The sequence below is a fragment of the Mustela nivalis genome (genome assembly GCF_964662115.1).
Source record: "Mustela nivalis genome assembly, chromosome: 6".
In the NCBI taxonomy this organism is placed as follows: Eukaryota; Metazoa; Chordata; class Mammalia; order Carnivora; family Mustelidae; genus Mustela; species Mustela nivalis.
The window spans coordinates 92,505,486-92,525,195 of NC_139025.1; the positions used below are offsets into that span (position 1 = coordinate 92,505,486).

Here is a 19,710-nt window from a genome sequence, read left to right on the forward strand (position 1 = left end):
CAAAGAAGCCTTTGAATATTTTTCTTCTGGTATTTATCTCAGTACTCATGCCTACCCCTTTTGTGTAGCAACTCAAAACTCGAGAGCAAAGCTCTTATCTCCGTAATGACTGCGATCTCCACCTCTCCAGCTCAGCCCCAATTCCTCCAATAGGCCATTGAGCAGATCCCACATCATGCTATTTAGAGTACTTCCTCCAGCCAAGAAACAAGCTTGCCCTATGACCCCTGCAAAGGTTCTAGGTAGATTTCTTGATTATGAAAAATGTCACTTCACTGAACCATCATAAATAATTCTTATGGCAGTTTCAAAGCTATGACAATTATCCATTCATGGTTATTTATGAAAACATGTAATGTAGGGACACCCACCAGTCCAAAGAAACTTTCTTTAGAAGCAGCGTTAGAGTGGAAGCCATATTGTGAAGCCTCCACTGTGGCCATCTCTGCAGAAAAGCAAGGGCACTCTCCTCCTAGCTCTGTCACTGCTCAGTCCTTAAATCCCTCCGTACATTGCTGAGGCCCAGCCCAGGCCCCTGGCATGTGTCTGCTAGGGCTGCTGTCACAGAATACCAGGCTGGTGGTATAAACAACAGACATTTATTTCCTCTCAGCTCTGGAGGCTGGGAGTCTAAGATCAGGGTGGAGGTAGACCTGGTTTCCTTCAGAGGCCTCGCTTCTTGGTTTAGACCTGGCCACCCTCTTGCTTTTTCACTTGATCTTCCCTCAGTGCCTGCAGCTCCCGGCGTCTCTTTGTGTCCTAATCTCCTCTTGGAAGAACTCCAGGTAGACCAGAGCAGGGCCCATTCTAAAGCCATCATTCCAATTTACCTCCTTAAAGGCCCGATCTCCAAATCTAGTCACATTCTGAGATGCTAGAGCTTATGAATATGGGGGAGATAGAATTTAGTCCACAATTAGTCTTCTCCCCAGAGCCCGTTTTGTCCACCTGCAGTAGGACAGCCTTCGCTGCCACTCCCTCCTGTGTCCCCTTTCCACCTCACTTTTCTTGTTGCCTTGGAGTCTCCTGAGACTGGAGAAGACCCACCTCCTTTCTCCTGTCTCCCTCCTGCCCCCAGCTGGTTCTGACTGTCGGTCTCCTGGCCGTGGTGGTTTACCTTTACACCGTGGTGGCCTTCAACTTCTTCCGCAAGTTCTACAACAAAAGTGAAGATGACGATGAGCCCGATATGAAGTGTGATGACATGATGACGGTGAGAGCCAATCACCAACAGAGATTAGAGCAGAATACAGATCTCCTCCAAAAGGGGGAAGTGTCCCCGAGAGAGGGAAGGAGCCAGGTTGCAGAAGCCCAGGTGGAAAGACCACACTGCAGGGGTGGGGGGAGGGCTGTTCTCGTCCGTCTGTCCTTGTGTTAAAGATGCCAATTACCTTTATCTGAACGCGAATGGACCTGAAGCTAAATTTCTTGGAAGTCCAACTTGGGTTCTCTGAGATCTGAGAGAGATCTATTCCCAAGAACCTGGTGCTCAGTTTATTCCAACAGGCCTGATGGGGTTCTTTCAGAAGAACTACTATCATCTGAAAAATACATCAGAGCAGCAGGCTGGCAGGGAGGGGAGGAGGTCTTGCTGTCTAGCCAGCTGCTCGCTCATGGGCAAAAAGGGCAGAGCTCCAGGTGAGCTGGCAGAGAGAGAGCACCAGTGCGACCAGCATGCATTCCACACTACCCCTGGCTTTCCACGATCACTGCCTTTCCCTTTGCACCTCGGCCCTCCAAGTAGGATGCCCCTCTGAGTAGGATGGCGCACTGCTCTGGGAGCCAGCTCCTGGCTGCCTGCACTGGTTCTCACTGGTAGCCCCAGACGAGAAAGTCTCCTCATGGACACGGCAGGAATCCCTGTCCTCCCGGGTGCATAGAGGATGCAGAAGTAGAGGAGGCCTTTCCCAGAGGTGACACTTTCAGTAAGGCAAACTACTGTCTGGTGAACGCATGTGCCTCTGGGCCCAGAGTTGGTTTAACTTATACATGCCCTACCGGAATTCTCTTTTTTAATGAGCGAAGAATATCTTTTAAAGACTAAATGTAACAAGTCTTGCCACATTCCGAGATCCCATGCTGACCAGTGGGCATCGAGGCCAGCAGCTAGCAGCGCAAGGACGGACATCACCGGGGAGCGCCGTCATGCTGGGACCCGGCTGTGTGAAAGAGCTAACAACCCTCGTGCTCAACACAAAATTCTGTGATTTTGACCTGAACTGCCATTATTTTTCTTCTCTAGTGTTACCTGTTCCACATGTATGTGGGAGTGAGAGCTGGAGGGGGCATTGGCGACGAAATTGAAGACCCTGCTGGTGACCCTTATGAGATGTACCGCATTGTCTTTGACATTACCTTCTTCTTCTTCGTCATTGTCATCTTGCTGGCCATCATTCAAGGTAGGGTGGCCAGTTAGGTTAAGTATGACTGGGCCTTGTACCTACCTCTATATAATGTCATAGAGAAAGATAAAGAACTATCTTTCTCGATCTATGACATTACATAGAGAGGTTTATACATTCACTTACTAGTTAACAATTTGAGCATCTACTATGTATGCACGTGTCTAGGCATAAAGCCAGAGATATATCCAGACACTGACACAAGAACCCTAAGAATTGGAATGGAGGACCACCCCTCACCTCCTTTTATCCCCCACTCTGAACTGGTTATCTCCTTCCCACTCTGCTTCCTAGGTTTTTTTAGGGGTTTTTTGTTTTGTTTTGTTTTGTTTACAAAACAAACGTAGCTTCTACCAGTGAACCTCTACCCCAAGCCCCTGAACAGATTACTTTAAACCCTTTATCTGTCTTTGTATTTAAAATACCAGGTCTTATTATTGATGCTTTTGGAGAGCTAAGAGACCAGCAGGAACAAGTGCGAGAAGATATGGAGGTAATGTTTCATTTGCTCCAATGCTTATTTCTGTATCTTACGGAAAATGGGTTTAAGTAATCGGGTCTGCTATTATGTAGGGCCAGTCTTAGGCAAATGACCGACAAAGTTTGCTTGCCGTGCCTGTCCTCTGTGCCTGTCTGCCAGCTCCGGGCTCTGCTTCTGCCTCACCCTCCCTGCCCTGCACCTCTCTGCTTCCCCGCCTGCCACCCTGACGCCTCCACCGTGCTCTGCTAGCTAGGAGTTGACGATGGGACACTGTGGAGAGGATTAATAGCCAAAAGCATGAGAGAGAGACATATTTTCCATCTGTCCATTCAGAGATCAGTAGCCCTTTCCCTCCTGCCATTAATGTCATGTGTACTAATGCCTTTACTGCTTCTCTTATTCATCTTAGACTAAATGTTTCATCTGTGGGATTGGCAATGACTATTTTGACACGACTCCTCATGGCTTTGAAACACATACCTTACAGGAGCACAACTTAGCCAACTATTTGTGAGTATCCGTGGTCAACAGAGGTGATAGTGGCTGGGGGAAGGAGCTGCAGAGTAAAATACACATTTATGTCATAGGGTTCCCCCCTGTACATGCCATTTCTGCCTGTTTCTCTGAAAAAGTAGAGGCAGTTAGGAAAAAACTTCAAGGAGTCTCGATGAGCTTGCCTCTTTGTCCATATTCCCTGCCTTTCCGGGCTTTGACAGACGTGTGCTATGGGCTTTCCCTGCACCTCACAAAGGTCAGCCCATGCACCTGCGATGAGACCCTGTGCCTTCCTCTCGTCCTATAACTACAGTAATTTCTTTCTTTACCAGATTTATCCTGTCACCACACAAGTGTTTTTTTTTTTATCCTAAACAAAGAACAGAGTCTGCCGCCCCATTTCTACTGCCAGCTCTTGCCCTCTTTTCTTTCCCTTCCAGTAAAAAAACTTAAAGTGTCTGTGCTTACTGTCTTCAAATCTTCTCTTCCCATTCTCCTTTGAACCCACCACGTCACACTTGCTCCTACTGAGGTGGTCCATGAGCTGCCTGTTGCTGGGTGCTGTGGTCAGTTTGCAGGCCTCACCCCAACTGTCCTCTCCTGGGAACATATGAGCTCCAGGAGAGTGGGATAGTTGTGGGACACGGGTGTTTCATACTGCTGTATCCTAGCACATGGGGTAGAAGTCCTTGGCCCCCAGAAGGTGCTAATAAGCATTTCACTTGTTCTGAGGTCAAGCCGTCACTCAGAAACAAGTTATTCAGAGCCCATTTTGTACCCTATGAAGCTTCTATATTAAAGAGACTCTGAATGGGCAGGTAATCTATATTCTCTGTAACTGATCATTTTCAAGAAGAGGGAAAAAGCTGCTCCCCGGCCCATGTCTTCCCTTCTGGGTCTACATGTTATTATTCAGGAAAAACCAATCTTTAGGATAGAACAGGCCTAGCCATTGGGAAAGGTATTATTGTCAAAAAGAAGTACCAAAGACCTATCATTTTGCTAGAATACCTTATATACTAGAAGACAAAAACAAATTAAAAAAAATAAACTTTAATATATCCTTCCTCAAGTCATGAGTATTCATCACTGTTAACTCTCATGAAGAGAGTTTCCATCTTAATGGAGGCGATGCGAAAGGATATCCTTCTAGAAAAGGTGAGCACCCGGCCCTCTATCAGGACCCGTGAGTAGAAAAATGTGAAAGGGTGTTGTGATGCCGTCCCCCTTTGACATCCTCCCTTGGCACTACATATTATAATCTCCTTTCTGGCTCTCTGCACTGCTAGCAGCATGCTGGAGGAGAGAGAACCCATCTTGTTCATATTTGAAACTCCCCCTAAAAGTGGTGCTTTGTCAAATAAATGTGCCAGGAACTAAAGTCTTCCATCCCCGAGTCTTGAACATGATAAAGCTATTTGCCGTGCGGCCCTCTTAGTCTGCTAAAAGGACTAGGAAGGAAGGAGGGAAATCTTTTTATCGTTGCTAAAGCTGCAGATCTGAGGAGACCCGGAGAGAATTTGAAGTCTGGAGCTCAGGCTCTCCCCATCCCCAGTCCTGTCTTTGAGGGCACAAGACGGGCTCCTTTGAAAGTGGTCTCTGAGATCCTGCAGTGTGAGCTCAAAGACCTGCCCCAGCTTCCGTGGATACTTGGGTGAATTGGATGAACAGACTCGAACCCTAGCCACACCACCATTAGCACAAGTGACACTACACTGGCATGTCTCAGAGGTCTACAATAAAAAAGCTCTTTTCTAGAGGAGAACAGCTTAACGAGGTTACATGCTTTCTACCTTTTCCATGACCTATCCTTGAGAAACACACAATTTTAGTTCTACGTTAAGCCACTAAAAATCATATGGTAAGAGTTTTGGTTACCTTTCATTGTTTAGGATTTTTATTTTTTTGGAGAGAGAGCACATGTTGGTGGGGGATAGGGCAGAAGGTGGGGGATAAGGCAGATAGGCAGGGGGTGTTAAATTGGCTCTGTGCCCAGTGCCAAGCCCCACATGAGGTTTGATCCCAGGTCGCTGAGATCATGACTTGAACCCAAAACAAGTCAGACATTCAACTGACTGAGCCACCCAGGTGCCCCCAGTTAGGATTTTTTAAAAAGGCAGCCAAAATTCTTCTCACAAGTAATAGTAAAATTTCTCCTCACAAAAAGATTAACCAAAGTAATATTGTCTTTTTCTCACTTAAATCTTTTTCCAGGTTCTTCCTGATGTACCTGATTAATAAAGATGAGACAGAACACACGGGTCAGGTGAGAAAATATCTTAAGACTTGTACCCCTTTTAGAAGTCTTCAGACTCAACAGAACATAGGATGTCTGAAGTAGATAGATGACTTCATTCGTTTCCAGTGTACATTCTTCCTCTGCATAATTCTGCCATCCCTTTGTGACCTAAGAAGCCAATATCCTCAGGCACCTCTAGTCTCTTCCTAAAGACTTTTCTTATCCGTCCCAACAACGCTGACATTTTCTAAACCCTTACGGTTACTGCTTCAGTAGAATAGCTGGAGGTGGGGAGAACATTACAGACAAAAAGACGAGGAGCTGAGTGGGTGGCTCTAACAAAGAGAGTAAAATGGCGTGAGAGACAGCCGGAGAAAGATAACCACCTCACGTGTGGGTGACACAGGGACTGTGGAGGTGTGGGTAGTATGAGTGAAAGTATGTGTCAAAAGGGATTCTGTGACTAAGTATGAGAAACAAATGCCAAGACAAGAGAACAAAGGGAAGAAAAGGTAGGTTATCTAATACTCAAACATTATCAGATTTGTAGGAAAACTTCACAGCTCAGACACTTGAGAGGCAACTGGTTCTAGATCTCCCTTCAGTGCTCCAGGCATCTGCTCCGACTAACACTCACTATCTCTTCATTGTGTGTTCTTCTGCATTAGACCAATTACAAATGGCATAGAAACAGCCTCCTGCTAGATCTTTCAGCATTTTTACTCACAATCATTGCATTTGTTCAGTGTTTTGAGTTTTGGGGGGAGGGAAGTGGAGTGGGGGTGGGGAATGACTTTTTGCTCCTAAACTAGCTTGGGCTGGGAGCAGAGCAAGGAAGAAGGTACGAGGTTGGGCCCCGCCACCATTCTCCAAGGGAGACCTACTAAGTAAACACCACCTGGGTTTTAGCTTACTGTGGTTTAAAAAGTAGTACCCTTTGTTTCCTTTATTTCAGGAATCTTACGTCTGGAAGATGTACCAAGAAAGATGTTGGGATTTCTTCCCGGCTGGTGACTGCTTTCGGAAACAATATGAAGATCAGCTTGGTTAAATCAGAATGAAAGAAACTCCACAATTCTAGATGGTCTACTTCCAGTGAAATAAATCCTTTTTATAGCTCTGCAAAATATTTGAAATGTGACATATTCTAAATGCCTCCCTTACAAGAAAGTGTTACAAATATGTGATGTTTATGAATTGATTTGGCTTTTTGTGCCTAATGGACGTAGTCCTTATCAAAATGTTAAAAGATGGCAAAGAATCAAGGAAACTGTAGTTGAGAATACCTTCAAGTTTTCAGCTGTAATGGAAAATGGTGTCATTGAGGAAAGAACTAGAAGTATGAAGTCTTCAACGCACAATACCTGAAATTTTACACACTTGAATGTCACATGACAGTATCCACTAGTGACTCATGGTCTGAATTACAAAAAAAAAATCATTTTAACTGCAAATTTCTCCCATGGTACTTGCTAGTGAATGTATTCAGAATCAGCTTGAAAAGCTTTAAGCAGTTAAAATAGAAAAAAAAAAAAAAAAACCAACCAACCAACCCTTTGTCGACACTGAACTATCGATTAAGTGCCTTAAAATCTCTTTAGATATAGCTATGCAAATTTTTTATGTTTCTGTTTCAGATGGACAGTTCCATTAATGGGTTGTGTTGATCTTCTGTCTTTATGAAACTGCACTTGAAGGTTATTCCTATTGTTTTTTTTTTTTTTTCAGTAACAGCTTGTCAACTGCTGTTATTAGAAGTACTGTATTGAAAATTCAGAAAAATGTCATTCTTATGCCAAATTGAGTACTGCTTTATGGTTCCCTTGTAAGTAGTGGAGCTGCTGTGTTTAGGTGAATCTCCTTACGTCAAAGGAAGTGCCCACTGCAATAAAGTACCAAGTACCAATCTGTGGTGTCGGCCTCTGGTGATGTACCTCTTCTGGATGATTCCACGGCTGTCCTGTAATTACTGGAAAAGGGGCATGGGACAAAGAGCCTTACCCCCCGCCCCCCAAGAAAGAAAGGAATGCCATAGAGCAGCGTTCGTTTATTTTGGCCAAATGAATGCCTTGTTGCTATCTATCAGCAGCACCTGCTCTGCTGTAAACACTGAAAGGAAGGAGGCTGGAAACAAGAGCCGTAACATCCCCTGCCCTCAAGTACTCTGGAGATTGCTAAGCCAGAGAGCGGATGCAGTGAGCCTCATAGAAGGGTAGTCCCGGGCGCCGTGGAACATAGAGGTAGGCGTTCCCTGCGGCAAGCGTGATGGAACACACTGGCTCGGGCGTGCTCCGCAACCAGCTGTTCTGGAAGGACAGCTGGGGGCCCACCCTTACTGACAAGGCAACCAAAATTTGCGTCAGGCACTTTTTTTTTTTTCTCATTTTCTTTTTCTTTTTTCTTTTTTCTTTTCCTTGTAGGTTAGGAAATCATGCTGTCCAACCAGTCTTCAAGCTCCTCCTCAGTAACAGTTTTCGATGTATTTGGTTGCTCAGACTGCACGTTCTTTTCTCCCAACACAGATAGCTCGGCAGGACCTGGGGAGATAAAAGCAGTGTTAGCGACTTTACATTAGTCCCAAAACTGAGGGTTAAGGCTTCCTTGGGGTTTGTTCTGTGATGGAATTCAGCTCTGATTACATAACAGGAAACATTCTATTACGGCTTCAACTCTTCAAGAAGATACAGTAATAGCTAAACAAATTAATAATTGGGGGGGAGACTTGATCCTCTGTTTATTCTGAAGTAGAATGTTCCAGTTCACTAAGTTTCCTAAAAAGACCAACAGATTAGTTTTCTTTTTACTATTGTAGCACTCCTGGAAAGTCTTCACAGGTTCTCAAATGCAGTTGTGGACAGGGCACACATCCGCCTTGGCCTTGGCCTTGGCCTCTCCATAGCAGCTGGCCCATGGTCTCACAGAGCACGCACAAAGGGCGAAGTGCTCTTTTGTACAAAAATAAGACGGAAATAGCAAGCCACAAGTCTGGAGAGCTGGTTAACGGTCCTGCTTAGATAGTCGATTAAAAGGTCTGCTACAGCACAGCTGAGGGCAACGAGGATCTGCATGCCTCTCTCCAGCGCCGGGTCCATCTGCCGCCCTGGGTTTAATATCGCAGTCGGGCAGGGAGCACCCTGCGAGCCTGCTGTATTGAGTGAGGAATGCTGTCAGAAAGGTCAGCTCAGGGGGAAGCGGCCATGTGAGCCCAGAAATAGATGTGGGCAGACAACACCAGATCGATGACAGATGCTGCTGGAGAGGGGTAGGGACGGGATGCCAGTGGGGCTGTTGGCAGAAAAGGTGAGAAGATGGATAGGGAATAAAATGAAAGCCATACCTTGTTCTTCTTGGGCCACCTCCCCATCCTTCTCAGATTCTTGGGCCTGCACGGTCTGGACTGGTGCAGTGTTCTCTCCCTCTCTTACAGGTGCATCTAAACTAAGCAGCAGATCTAATTCTTCCTCCAAGTGGTCTGCTGCCGCCTGCAGGGGGGCGGTGGGTTTCTGAGGTCCCGTGGAGGGAGCCGGGCTGGGGCCATCTTTACCCAGGTACATGGGGCAGCCAGCAGCGGCAGATTTCAGCTCGGAGGTGGAGCCCTTTCCTCCGGGCCCCAAGGGCCCTTTTAACTGCATCCCCAGTCCCTTGCCTTCATCATTTCTCTTTGGCTTCACCTGAGGAAGTTCTAAAGGAAGGGTGGTCTGAAAGAGAAGCATCATAATGCAGGTAAAAATCTGAGTTTTGCCCTATTTGCTTACACAGAAACAAAAACGATGGAAGCCAAACTTGGTGGAAGAGGAAATTCAGTTCAGACAGGAAGGTCACAAAGGGTCCCCCAGTTCAGGCCCTGCCCTAGAACCCTTCCTTATTGAGCTGGGGTAAATGGGGAAGACCTCACTGAAACACCACGGGACTGTGCCTCCCCCTCTGCCCACCCCCGCCTCTCTGCACAATGGCGGAGTAGACACCACAAGGGCATGTCTTTCTGGAACTGCCGTGGGAACTGGCAGTACCCCAGGTCTATTTGAATGTACACAGGTTTACATCTGTGAGGAGATGAATATCTATAAAAGGCACCCAGAAGTTATTAGCAAATCAGATCGTTCACTGTACTTAAATGCACTGATAATAAAGGTCATCTAGAATGACCCATAGTAGCATTTGAGTAAAACGAGGGGAAGGAGGTGGTTTAAAACTAGCCAGGTTTTCAAAGTTACTAAAATTAATTTTACTCTCAGGCCTACCATTGACAGGACATCTCACTTTTCTCCCTGAGGCCCCATCACCTTCATTGTGCTGTACTGGGCTAACCCAGCCCCATTCTGTGGGGAATGCACCACAGCCGCACATGTCCTGGCCACCCAGCAGGGACAGCAGCGCTCTCCCAATCACTAATAAAATCCCAAACAGCCCAAACATGCCTGGAGCTCCGTGGTGACTCAATCAGAAATGCCATCCTCTCTACTTCCCTGCCCTGCCATTAACCCCAGCCCTGAATTCTGCTTGCTGCCCTAAACCGGGGGTCAGTCAGGGCCATAGAAACAAGAGCTGGGTAGGTAACCAGTTCATGTGACTGCTCAAGTGTTGTGACATATTCAGTTGCAGAACGAAGCTGACCGCTTCAGTTGCTGGGATTCTCTTTACAATTAGTACAGCTCAGGATTTTACTTTTTTAAAAATGCAATCAAGCCACAACTACATTGTGAGGTGCCTGTCATACGGTCTGCTGGGCCTCCCCCTCTCTGCTCATTCATCAGTTGCTATCTTACACTGGGGTCTCCTACATTTATGCTTCTAGCCCTTTCTTCTCATCTATAGATTTCCGTATCCAACTCCTACTTCCACTTTGATATCTCAGAGGCACAGACCCATCTTTCCTGATACCCCCCCTCACTGAGTTGCACAAGCTGCAAGGCCGAGAACAATTCTTTACTTGTCGCTCTCCACGTCCAGTATTTCCCAAGCCCTGCTTAGTTTCCTTTTGAAGTGCATCTTGGTCAAGTCCAAGTCCAGTCCACTCTGCCATCTCCACCCCAGTCCCACCAACACCATCACCCTGGCCTGCGGCAGCAGCCTCCTAGTTTGCTCGCCCTGACGCACTCTCCACTGGCGTGTACACACACGCCTGTGTACATTTGCCAACACACATTCCGCCAACTCCATTCTGCAGCCAGAACGGTCCTGGGTATCATCATCACAAGCAGTAGTGTTAAGGCAGAGCTGATTGGGTCGCTCTTCTCTAAATTCTCATTCACGTGCTTTTATACTCTGGATCTCGGCTCATCTGACAGTCCTTCAGGAAAGCCATTCCTAATCACACCAGAATAGATCAGGTTCATTATTATAGATTCTAATAGCACAGTACACTCCTTCATGGAACTTGCCGCAATTGGAGAACTTGATCAATACTCCTATTTCCCAATAGATTAAGCTCTGGGAGATCAAAAACAATGTCTGATCACCACTGATTACTTAGTGCTAACACAGAGCCTGGCACATCAATTTTTGAGCAAAAAACCAGCCAGACTTTATTCTTTCACATTTCATTCAATCCTTCAAAATGTTTCACATGTAAAATGTAAAAAAAAAAAAAAAAAAAAGACGAAAAATTATTTCATTTCCCCCTTAAAACCCTGAAAATGCTACACTGATACAAAAGCCTCAGCTTTGGGGAAGGAAGGGGTGTTGTGAGCCATCCCGCACAGTGACAGTTTTCACTCTTCTTCATATGCTCTAACCCGCACCCACGGGCAGATGCTGTTGGGATTTTTACCTGGACCAATTCGGCAGCAACATTGAGTCGGAGTGAGAGAGGCAGCTCTTGAAGGGCTCGAACCAGTGACTCACAGTCCACATAAAATGCTGAATTCTATTAACAAAAAATCATATGCATTGTCAGGTGACAAGTACAAAGGACCATTCAGAGATAAAACAGCAGCAGATGACGGAAGGAAATAAACCATCCACTGACATTACATTCAGTGGAGAGTAAGTCCTATCCTAGGTCCCACTTGATAAGGTTGCTATTTTCTTTCTTTTTTTTTTTTTTTTAGATTTTATTTATTTATTTGACAGAGAGAGATCAGAAGCAGGCAGAGAGGCAGGCAGAGAGAGAGAGAAAGAAGCAGGCTCCCGGCCGAGCAGAGAGCCCGATGCGGGGCTCGATCCCAGGACCCCGGGATCATGACCTGAGCCGAAGGCAGCGGCCTAACCCACTGAGCCACCCAGGCGCCCCAGGTTGCTATTTTCTATCATCGCATTAAGATGAGCAAAACCGAAGCCACGTTCTGGGGTGACAGTTCACACTGTGAGAGCAGAACAGGGCAGTGATAACCCCCACACTGAGACTGCACAGTAACCTGGAAACTACAGATGCTTCTAGAATTACTGGCAAATTGAAAAATAAGCATTTAAGGGGATCAAAGTGGACCCCTCCCTCTAATTCAGCCAGCCAGCCTCCAGGAGAGGAGAGAAGGGCCGACTAAGCAGGGAGAGGGGGCTCATAGGCTCAGTCGAAGGAGCCTGTGGTCTAGGCTTCTGTTCTAACCAGAAAGCAGGAGGCAGACTTGCCCGCTAGCTAGCGCCACTCTGTGGGAACAACAACGAAAGCTTCCCTTGACTCCTCTCCCGTTCATGGAAGTTGAGACCTATCCTGGCAATGACCTCCCAAATTGACAGCAGCTAAGGAAACATTCCCAATTATTTCATGGCTTGACAACAGTCTGATGGCTTCTTTCTGGGACCCAGGCCACCCAAGAGAACAAATAACCCAAAGAGGCAGATACTGCTAACCACCTCATCTACCAGAGCCCTCCCAGGTCCAGCTGGAAACCCAGCTTACTGCACTGTCCCTGGCTTCAAGTTAGAAGAGAAGTCAGGGCCCACCTAGCCGGTCTGGATTCCACCACAGCAGTGTCTGGGACATCCTGGGTAATGGGTTCACTGTGGGGGGGGGGCAGTGAGCTCAAGAAGAGCCTGACCCTAATCCGGACCCACTGTAACCCCTGATGCCCACAGCAGCCACTGCTGTGTCGTTGCGCGGGCTGCGAGAGATGGTGTGGCTGTTCACCTGCCCTTCAGAAACAGTCCCAAGATGGCTGGCTCTTAGCTACGCCATGTTGGCAGCACCAGATAGGCCCTGGTTCTGGAAAAAAGGAACTCCCTTCTAAAACACACAGTGTATTTAGGGAGCAGGATAGAAGCTGGTAAAGCCCTGACAAGAAAACCAGAAATTCAGTGTGCATTCCAGGCCTTTCCTCAGCCCTGCACTTATTAGCACCTCACCTCAAGGGCTGTGGCCAGATCAGTGTGGTCAAGTCTTCATTTTCAAGTTTGGAGAAACACTCTCCAGCTGGTAGAAAGTGTGATCCCAAATGCTTAGCCCGTGGGTATGTCGTCACATCACACACTGGAAATCTCACCCTCCCCAACACCCATAGAGCTGCACACAAGCAGACCCCCTCCTTTCAGCCAATGAAAGAGGAGGAACTTCACCCTTGCCATGCGTGCTCACCATTCACCAGCTGCTCTCTTAGCACCCCAGACAGGAAGACCATGGAGCCGTACAGGGGGTCTGGCTAAAAGTGGCCACGCTTCCTCTGCCCTCTTTAGCACCATGTGCAACATGACTACATGGTATAGCCACAACAATGAAAAGTAGGGATGCCGGGGTGGCGGGGGGGGGGGGGTTCAGTTGGTTAAGTGTCTGCCTTCAGCTCAGGTTGTGATCCCGGGGTCCTGGAATGGAGGCCCCTAGCAGGCTCTCTGCTTGGAAGGGAGCCTGCTTCTCCCTCTCCCTCTGCCTGCCGCTCTGCCTATTTGTGCGTTCTCTCTCTGTCAAATAAAAAGGGACTGGCCGCGCTGTGCTTCTGAGCCACGTGCCAGATGATGGACATCTAGCGGCGTCTGCTCCTGGAAGGTCTCTTTCCCCCACCTTTCTAATTCCCGCCCACCTTCCCAGGCCCTGCAGACACTGCACGGCCTCCACGATGCTGTAGAGACACTTCAAACCAGCAGGGGAGGTGCAGGAGTCCTGGAGCCTAGAACCTGCCACCAAATGCCACTTTGGAAGAGGACTCCTTTGCTCAGCACCAGTCTTTCCCACAAAGGGCTAAAGCTAAGGTCTAACATAAAAGGAGTGGAGGTGAAATGCTTGTAATAGCCAAGTGTGAATTTAAAAATAGGCTTCATTGGAATAATAACCACAAATTAGCTTTTTGCTGTGTCTTAAAATAATGGAGAGGTTATTTTGTTTTTTGCCTGGAGAGGCTAGTCCCCATATCTACCAGGCCAACTCTGACGGTCACTCACAGTTGGAGCTCACAGCCTGACCCTGATGCCTTCCGCCTGCATACTCACGCCAGCTGCAGGAAGCCAGCCTTGACTGTTAGAACAAAGTCCCACCCCATTCTCTGAGGTCAGTGTGCACAGAACTGTGGGTAGTGAAAACCTGTCCCCTCTGTCCAGGAACCTTACTACTTACTAGACTCTGAGTCTCAGTGTCTGTGTCAGACAAAGAACCTGCTAGAAAGTCCACTCAGCAGCTGAAGAAAAAATAGCCTTTGATCAGACCATTATACCTTCTAAAATTTTTATCACCTTTCTCTCTCTCAAGTAAGCAAAACCAGAACCTAGTGAGGAGTTAAGTGGGACATGAACAGGTTTTGATGGGCAAGTGATGAATTTTTAGTTTTGGATGGGTCCTACCCACACATCAATTCAAAATATTCAGAGTAAACTTGCCCTCTCTGTAGCCCATCAATGGCATCACCACCTACCTAATCATCAAGCTAGAAAGCTTTGCGCCACCACACACCTTTCTTGTCCGCATGTCTCACATGTGACACAGTCTAGTTCGTCCTCTGCTGAAATCCATCTATCAGTGAGCCCTCCTCCACTCCCACTTCCCCATGCTCCTCATCCCTTCATTCACCCAAAATCATACCCTCCTGACTGGTTTCCCTGCCTCCTGCCTCTTCCCTCTTCAATTCCTCTTTTCCAGTGCTGCTCAGGTCAAATCTAGCCATTTCCATTTTCTGGCCAAATAAAACTTTAATGAAAAAACTAAGAGTAGGAATAAGAGCTACTTCTGAGTGTTTCATATGTGTCAGGAACTGCACAAAGGAGCTTTTATTTTGTATTTAATGTAATCCTCATTATAAGCCCAAGTTGTATCTTATTATTAGTTCCATTTTACAGATGAGAACACAAAAAAGGGAAACAAGTTCACCCAAGTCACAGAATTCAGATTCACAGTCAGGCTTGTCTGTCCAAGATCTATGCTCTCACCCACATGCTAAATCTCCCCCTAGAAGAAGATCAGGCTGGTATTATCCAGCCCAGACTTACCCCTGAAGCCTCCTTCTCTGGGAACACTGCAATCCAGCTATATTCTGACTCCGAGCATGCCTGTTCTATCAGCTCTCCTCACTCAACAGGACCTCCAGCATTACACTGACCCACCAAGGCCCATTCAGACTCTCTCTCTTTCCCGTGGTACTGATCTCAATCCCTTCCAGCCCAAAGTGGTCCCCACAGTAGTATCTTAATTCATTTATGACACCACTTATTTTATGTCACACTCTTTTTCATTTATTATGTAAATATTTACTGGTCACCTACTATATGTCAGTGGCCATGCAAAGGGCAATGAACAAGCACAGTCTCTGTCTTATCCACCTTTGAATAAGTTCCAACTAATAAAATACCAGGTAAATAAGTTCTCCGTATTCTGATGCGTGAAGAACTTTAGAATTATCTGAAATTCTCAGGATAACTGAAATATTCTCTAATAGTCAATGTGGTTCAAAAGAAGTTGAAATGTGAGTTGTCTGGCTTTTGCTGTATTCCTTGATGACTTCTGTTTGCTTGCAATTTGTCTTGGAATTCTAAACTGTACCTCAGGCGTATGCCCACACAGACTGAAGCAAAGACAAGTATTTTTTTTTTTTTTTAAAGATTTTACTCATTTGACAGACAGAGATCACAAGTAGGCAGAGAGGCAGGCAGAGAGAGAGGGGAAAGCAGGCTCCCCACTGAGCAGAGAGCCCGATGCGGGGCTCGATCCCAGGACTCTGGGACTATGACCTGAGCCGAAGGCAGAGGCTTAACCACTGAGCCACCCAGGCGCCCCAAAGACAAGTATTTTTAATGCCCTATTTTTCCCATGTTGTAATACACACTCTACGCAAAGTGACAGGAAGTCATTTCACAAGTAATTTCCCACCACTTTGGTCTGTATGGTAAGCCAATGTCCATCCCAAACGAGTACATAGAAGACCACCCCAGTGAGAAAAGGACCCACTTAAGGTGGGTGTGTACTGAGCAGGTAGCAGAATGGGGAAGAGGATGCCCTACCTTTGGGCTTCAGGTCTGCTACTCGGTCACGTGTCTGAAACTGTGGACAGATTGTCAGATTATTGTATGAGACAGCAGGCGCTAGCCATGGAGCTGGGAAGCAGATGACAAGCCACCACTGATTCTCAGTGCTTTTTAAAAGGGTTAGAATACCTGTCATCTCCCCTATGGAAAGAATCCATCAAATCACAGTTGGAAAATAATCGAAACCCCTTGGGGAAAAAATATGGCATGAACAAAAAGCAAATGAGGTAGCTGGGCTTTATGGCGTCACTGAAAGACTTTCTGTGGCATTTGTTCTTACTTTATCGCTTTATTCTAACTATAGAGGAAGAGTTATTTAAAGGTATAAAATTAAGGATTTTTTTCACCTAATACCAAAAACAGTGTGTGTGTTGGGGGGGGGGGTTAATTTTCAACCCTAACGGAAACTCTACACAGAAAGGAAAAAGGAAGGCAGGCCAAATGGCAAAGTAGCCCACTCAAAATCATGATGATACACTATGAGTAATTCACACAGGCGGCCAGTTACACAGGTGAATTCTAGCTCCAAGGACCTGTATAATTTAAGCTCCCTGAAAATGGTCTTAACAATTGAGGTGACTGAGGCTAAACTGTACACGAATCACTACTCTTTTCTACCCCAAGACTTCATCTCAACAGTAACCTAAAGGCATTTGTCTTCAGCCTTGAGAAGAGCCAATCCACATTCAAGACAAACCATCTTACCTGTTTTGGACATGAAGCTTCACCATCCCACTCTTTCTCCTCAACAAACCGGAACTGTGAGAAGGAGTCCCCTAGGGATAGGAAAAAATAATAATAATTTTACACAAAAGCCAAAGAAAAACACTCAGTTCTCTAAATTTCTGCTTGGGAATAAAAGTGCCATTTCTGAGAAGCAAAGCCCCAAATTCAGTGGTAGCATTTAATAGAAGTTCCTGGCTTCCACTTCTTTACACAGCAATCTGGGCCTGGTGGGCACCTGAAAATTCTGTTGGCTTCACACGATTCTCTATAAGCCACCGTCTACATGCTTCTGGAGAGATGACTCAAGAGGCTTGTAGACATGGCCATCTACTCATATTTAGTACATTTTCATCCCATCTGCTTAGTGTATGCAAGGAAACATATTTATGATGTGGGGAGTGGGCACAGCTGAAAAGGCAGAAGAACAGAAGGAAAGAAGGTCTAGGCTGACCCACATTAGAACAGGCTTAAACTATCTCTTTGAAGTGAGATTATCAACCTCAAACATCACCCCCAAAGTCGCCTGGTTAGAATGTCAAATGCAAAATAAAACTCAAAGAATATGCATGAGATTAGTTCAGTGAATCACGGTACTGAGCTCTTGGAATAAAGGAAAACGAACCTGTAAGATCAGCATAAACAATCATGAAAGACGACCCTGGACAGCAAGCTTTGACCCAAGGCTCATTTAGTAAATGCATACTTACTTGGTTATTTGTCCTAAGAACACCTAATTGATAAAGAATTATTTCTCTGCCTAGCTTCAGGATTCCCCAAATATGGTCCCAACCTTAATAACCCTAGTTTAATTCCTATTTCTTCCGACCTTCTGCCTGAGCCAGCCTCCTATCACATTCCAAACATACTTCCTATACCATCCTAGCCTCTCCTCTCTCAGTCCTTCCCGCTTGTCCGGAAGACCCACACTCGTCTACCCATTTCTTACTGTAGTTATGCTCCAAGACTCGGTTCAGGGACACTTCCTCCTTTGTGATATCTCTGAGGGGATTTAACCATAGAATCCATTCTTCTAAATTAAGAGAGGGACAAAGAAGTGAAGAATTCAAATTTCAAGAGACAAAGATAAAATTAGAATCTATACCACCCCCCCAACATTTGGCAAGATCAAATTCAAGGCAAAAGGGACCAAGAACAGTACTATCAGGAAAAGGGGTAAAATTAACACTCTTAGTCATTGGTGAATCAATTTGATCCCTTCAGAAATTATGACATAAAGGATCTGAATAATTAATAAGGCCTTATATGTGCACGGAATACAGAAGTATATACGTGCATGTATGTATCGTGATTATAACTGTATTTCTTAATAAATATCTTGCGATATTCATTTTTCCTTTTCTTCTTTTTTCAGATTTTACTTATTTATTTCACAGAGCTAGAGAGCACAAGCAGGGAGAGCAGCAGGCAGAGGGAGCGGGAAAAGCAGGCTCCCCTCCAAGGAGCCCGATGCGGGGTTCGATCCCAGGACAGTGGGATCATGACCTGAGCCAAAGGCAGAAACTTAACAATCTGTGCCTCCTAGATGCCCCACAATATTTGTTTTTTAAAAGAGCTATAAAAAGGCCACAGGAAAAAAACTCAATAAATCCTAAAATGTAGCAGTCACACAAACCATATTTAGTGGTATAAATGTTTATCACCAGCAGTAAGCAAAGGGTTAATATCTCCTAAGTACAAAAAGCTTCTGCAAATCAACCAGAATAAAACCACCCAATAGAAAAAGAGGAAAAGGACTGAAAATAAGAAATACCATTTGCTAATATCTATGTACGAAATAAGTAATAAATGAATAAATTAGAAATCAAACTGGTAGATTTTTAAAACTTGGCCAAATACCTGAACACCTTATTCAGTGTTATTTTTAGCATCCTTGAACTTTCTTTTGGCCCCAATACAGGGCTTGAACTCATGACCCTGACAACAAGATCTGAGTTGAGATCAAGAGTTGGATGCTTACCCTATTGAGCCACACAGGCGCCCCATGGCATTCCTGAACTTCTAGATTATAAATGGTGCTATGACTGCATAGGCCACTATAATATATAATCAGCACAAGATTAACAGTAATGCAAACAAGGGATGCTACATGTATTTATTTTTAATATTTGAATATTCACTTTCAAATATAGGTAAGATTCCAATGATGGCTAAATAGCTTGTTGCCAACCAATCCTCTTGCTGAGGAACAACTTAGGGACACAAGGCTGAAAAGAGGTGAGAACATGAGTGAGAAAGGTCCCAGAAAGAAGAGATGCTAACAATATTTAAAACTGCTTCTTCCCTCCAAGGCATTTGTTCATTCCCAAAGGCGCTATTGAGAAACTGAAAATCTGAGCACAAAGTAAGAACTGAGGAGGTTGTGAAGATACAGAAGCCTCTGCTAGTTTTATGGCTGGTCAGAGCCCAAGGATGAGGAAGAGTCGTGGAAAATCGAGGCTTTCAGGTGGGACCCCTTTTGACTCCGTCTTTGAAGTGGGGACCAAGTAGGACAAAGCCAGCCCCCACACAGCCTGAGGCAAAGCTGTAAATCATTTTAACCTCTGATTCTGCCAATGAGAAGCAAAAGTATACCCTTTTTGGAAGGAAAGGACATTATCAGTAGCCTAAAATTATCTCTACTATTTTTTATAACCAGTGTCCAAAATTTATTAAAAATCATCAGGAGATGAGACCAAGGTAACAGAAAACTAAGGGAAGGGGAGGAAAAAAAAAACAAAACTAAAAAGATCCACAGAGATTAAGATAGTAGAGTTATCAGACATGGCTTTTGCAATTGGGCAATGTAAAAATTTCAAGAATAGGAAAATCTATAAAATCACAATGACATCCATGAAGTTCTCTTTGATTCATACAAAATATATACATAAACAATACAAAGAAGAAAACGATTGAGGAAAATGAGATACCGAAAACACATTTTGTTTATAGTAACCAAACTTCAAAATAGTTTTAAAATTCTAATAAATAAA

General features: G+C 45.3%; 2 protein-coding genes across 3 annotated transcripts in view; one reads left to right on the top strand and one right to left on the bottom strand.

The window, feature by feature from the left end:
- RYR3 (ryanodine receptor 3) overlaps positions 1-6,744 on the top strand; it is a 502,250-nt gene extending 495,506 nt beyond the window's left edge. The window contains exons 98-103 of the mRNA XM_082736877.1: positions 1,079-1,213; positions 2,243-2,399; positions 2,831-2,895; positions 3,293-3,393; positions 5,593-5,644; positions 6,573-6,744. Of these exons, the coding sequence (XP_082593003.1) occupies positions 1,079-1,213; positions 2,243-2,399; positions 2,831-2,895; positions 3,293-3,393; positions 5,593-5,644; positions 6,573-6,668 (606 nt within the window). The 3' untranslated portion in view covers positions 6,669-6,744. The remainder of the gene's footprint in view (positions 1-1,078; positions 1,214-2,242; positions 2,400-2,830; positions 2,896-3,292; positions 3,394-5,592; positions 5,645-6,572) is intronic.
- A 905-nt stretch (positions 6,745-7,649) lies between these two features.
- The window catches only part of AVEN (apoptosis and caspase activation inhibitor), a 172,838-nt gene continuing 160,777 nt past the window's right edge, over positions 7,650-19,710 (bottom strand). For both annotated transcript variants that reach the window (XM_082736762.1, XM_082736763.1), the window contains 4 exons: positions 16,700-16,770; positions 11,388-11,483; positions 8,955-9,315; positions 7,650-8,154 (listed from right to left, as the gene is read on the bottom strand). In XM_082736762.1, the coding sequence (XP_082592888.1) occupies positions 8,039-8,154; positions 8,955-9,315; positions 11,388-11,483; positions 16,700-16,770 (644 nt within the window). In that variant the 3' untranslated portion in view covers positions 7,650-8,038. The remainder of the gene's footprint in view (positions 8,155-8,954; positions 9,316-11,387; positions 11,484-16,699; positions 16,771-19,710) is intronic.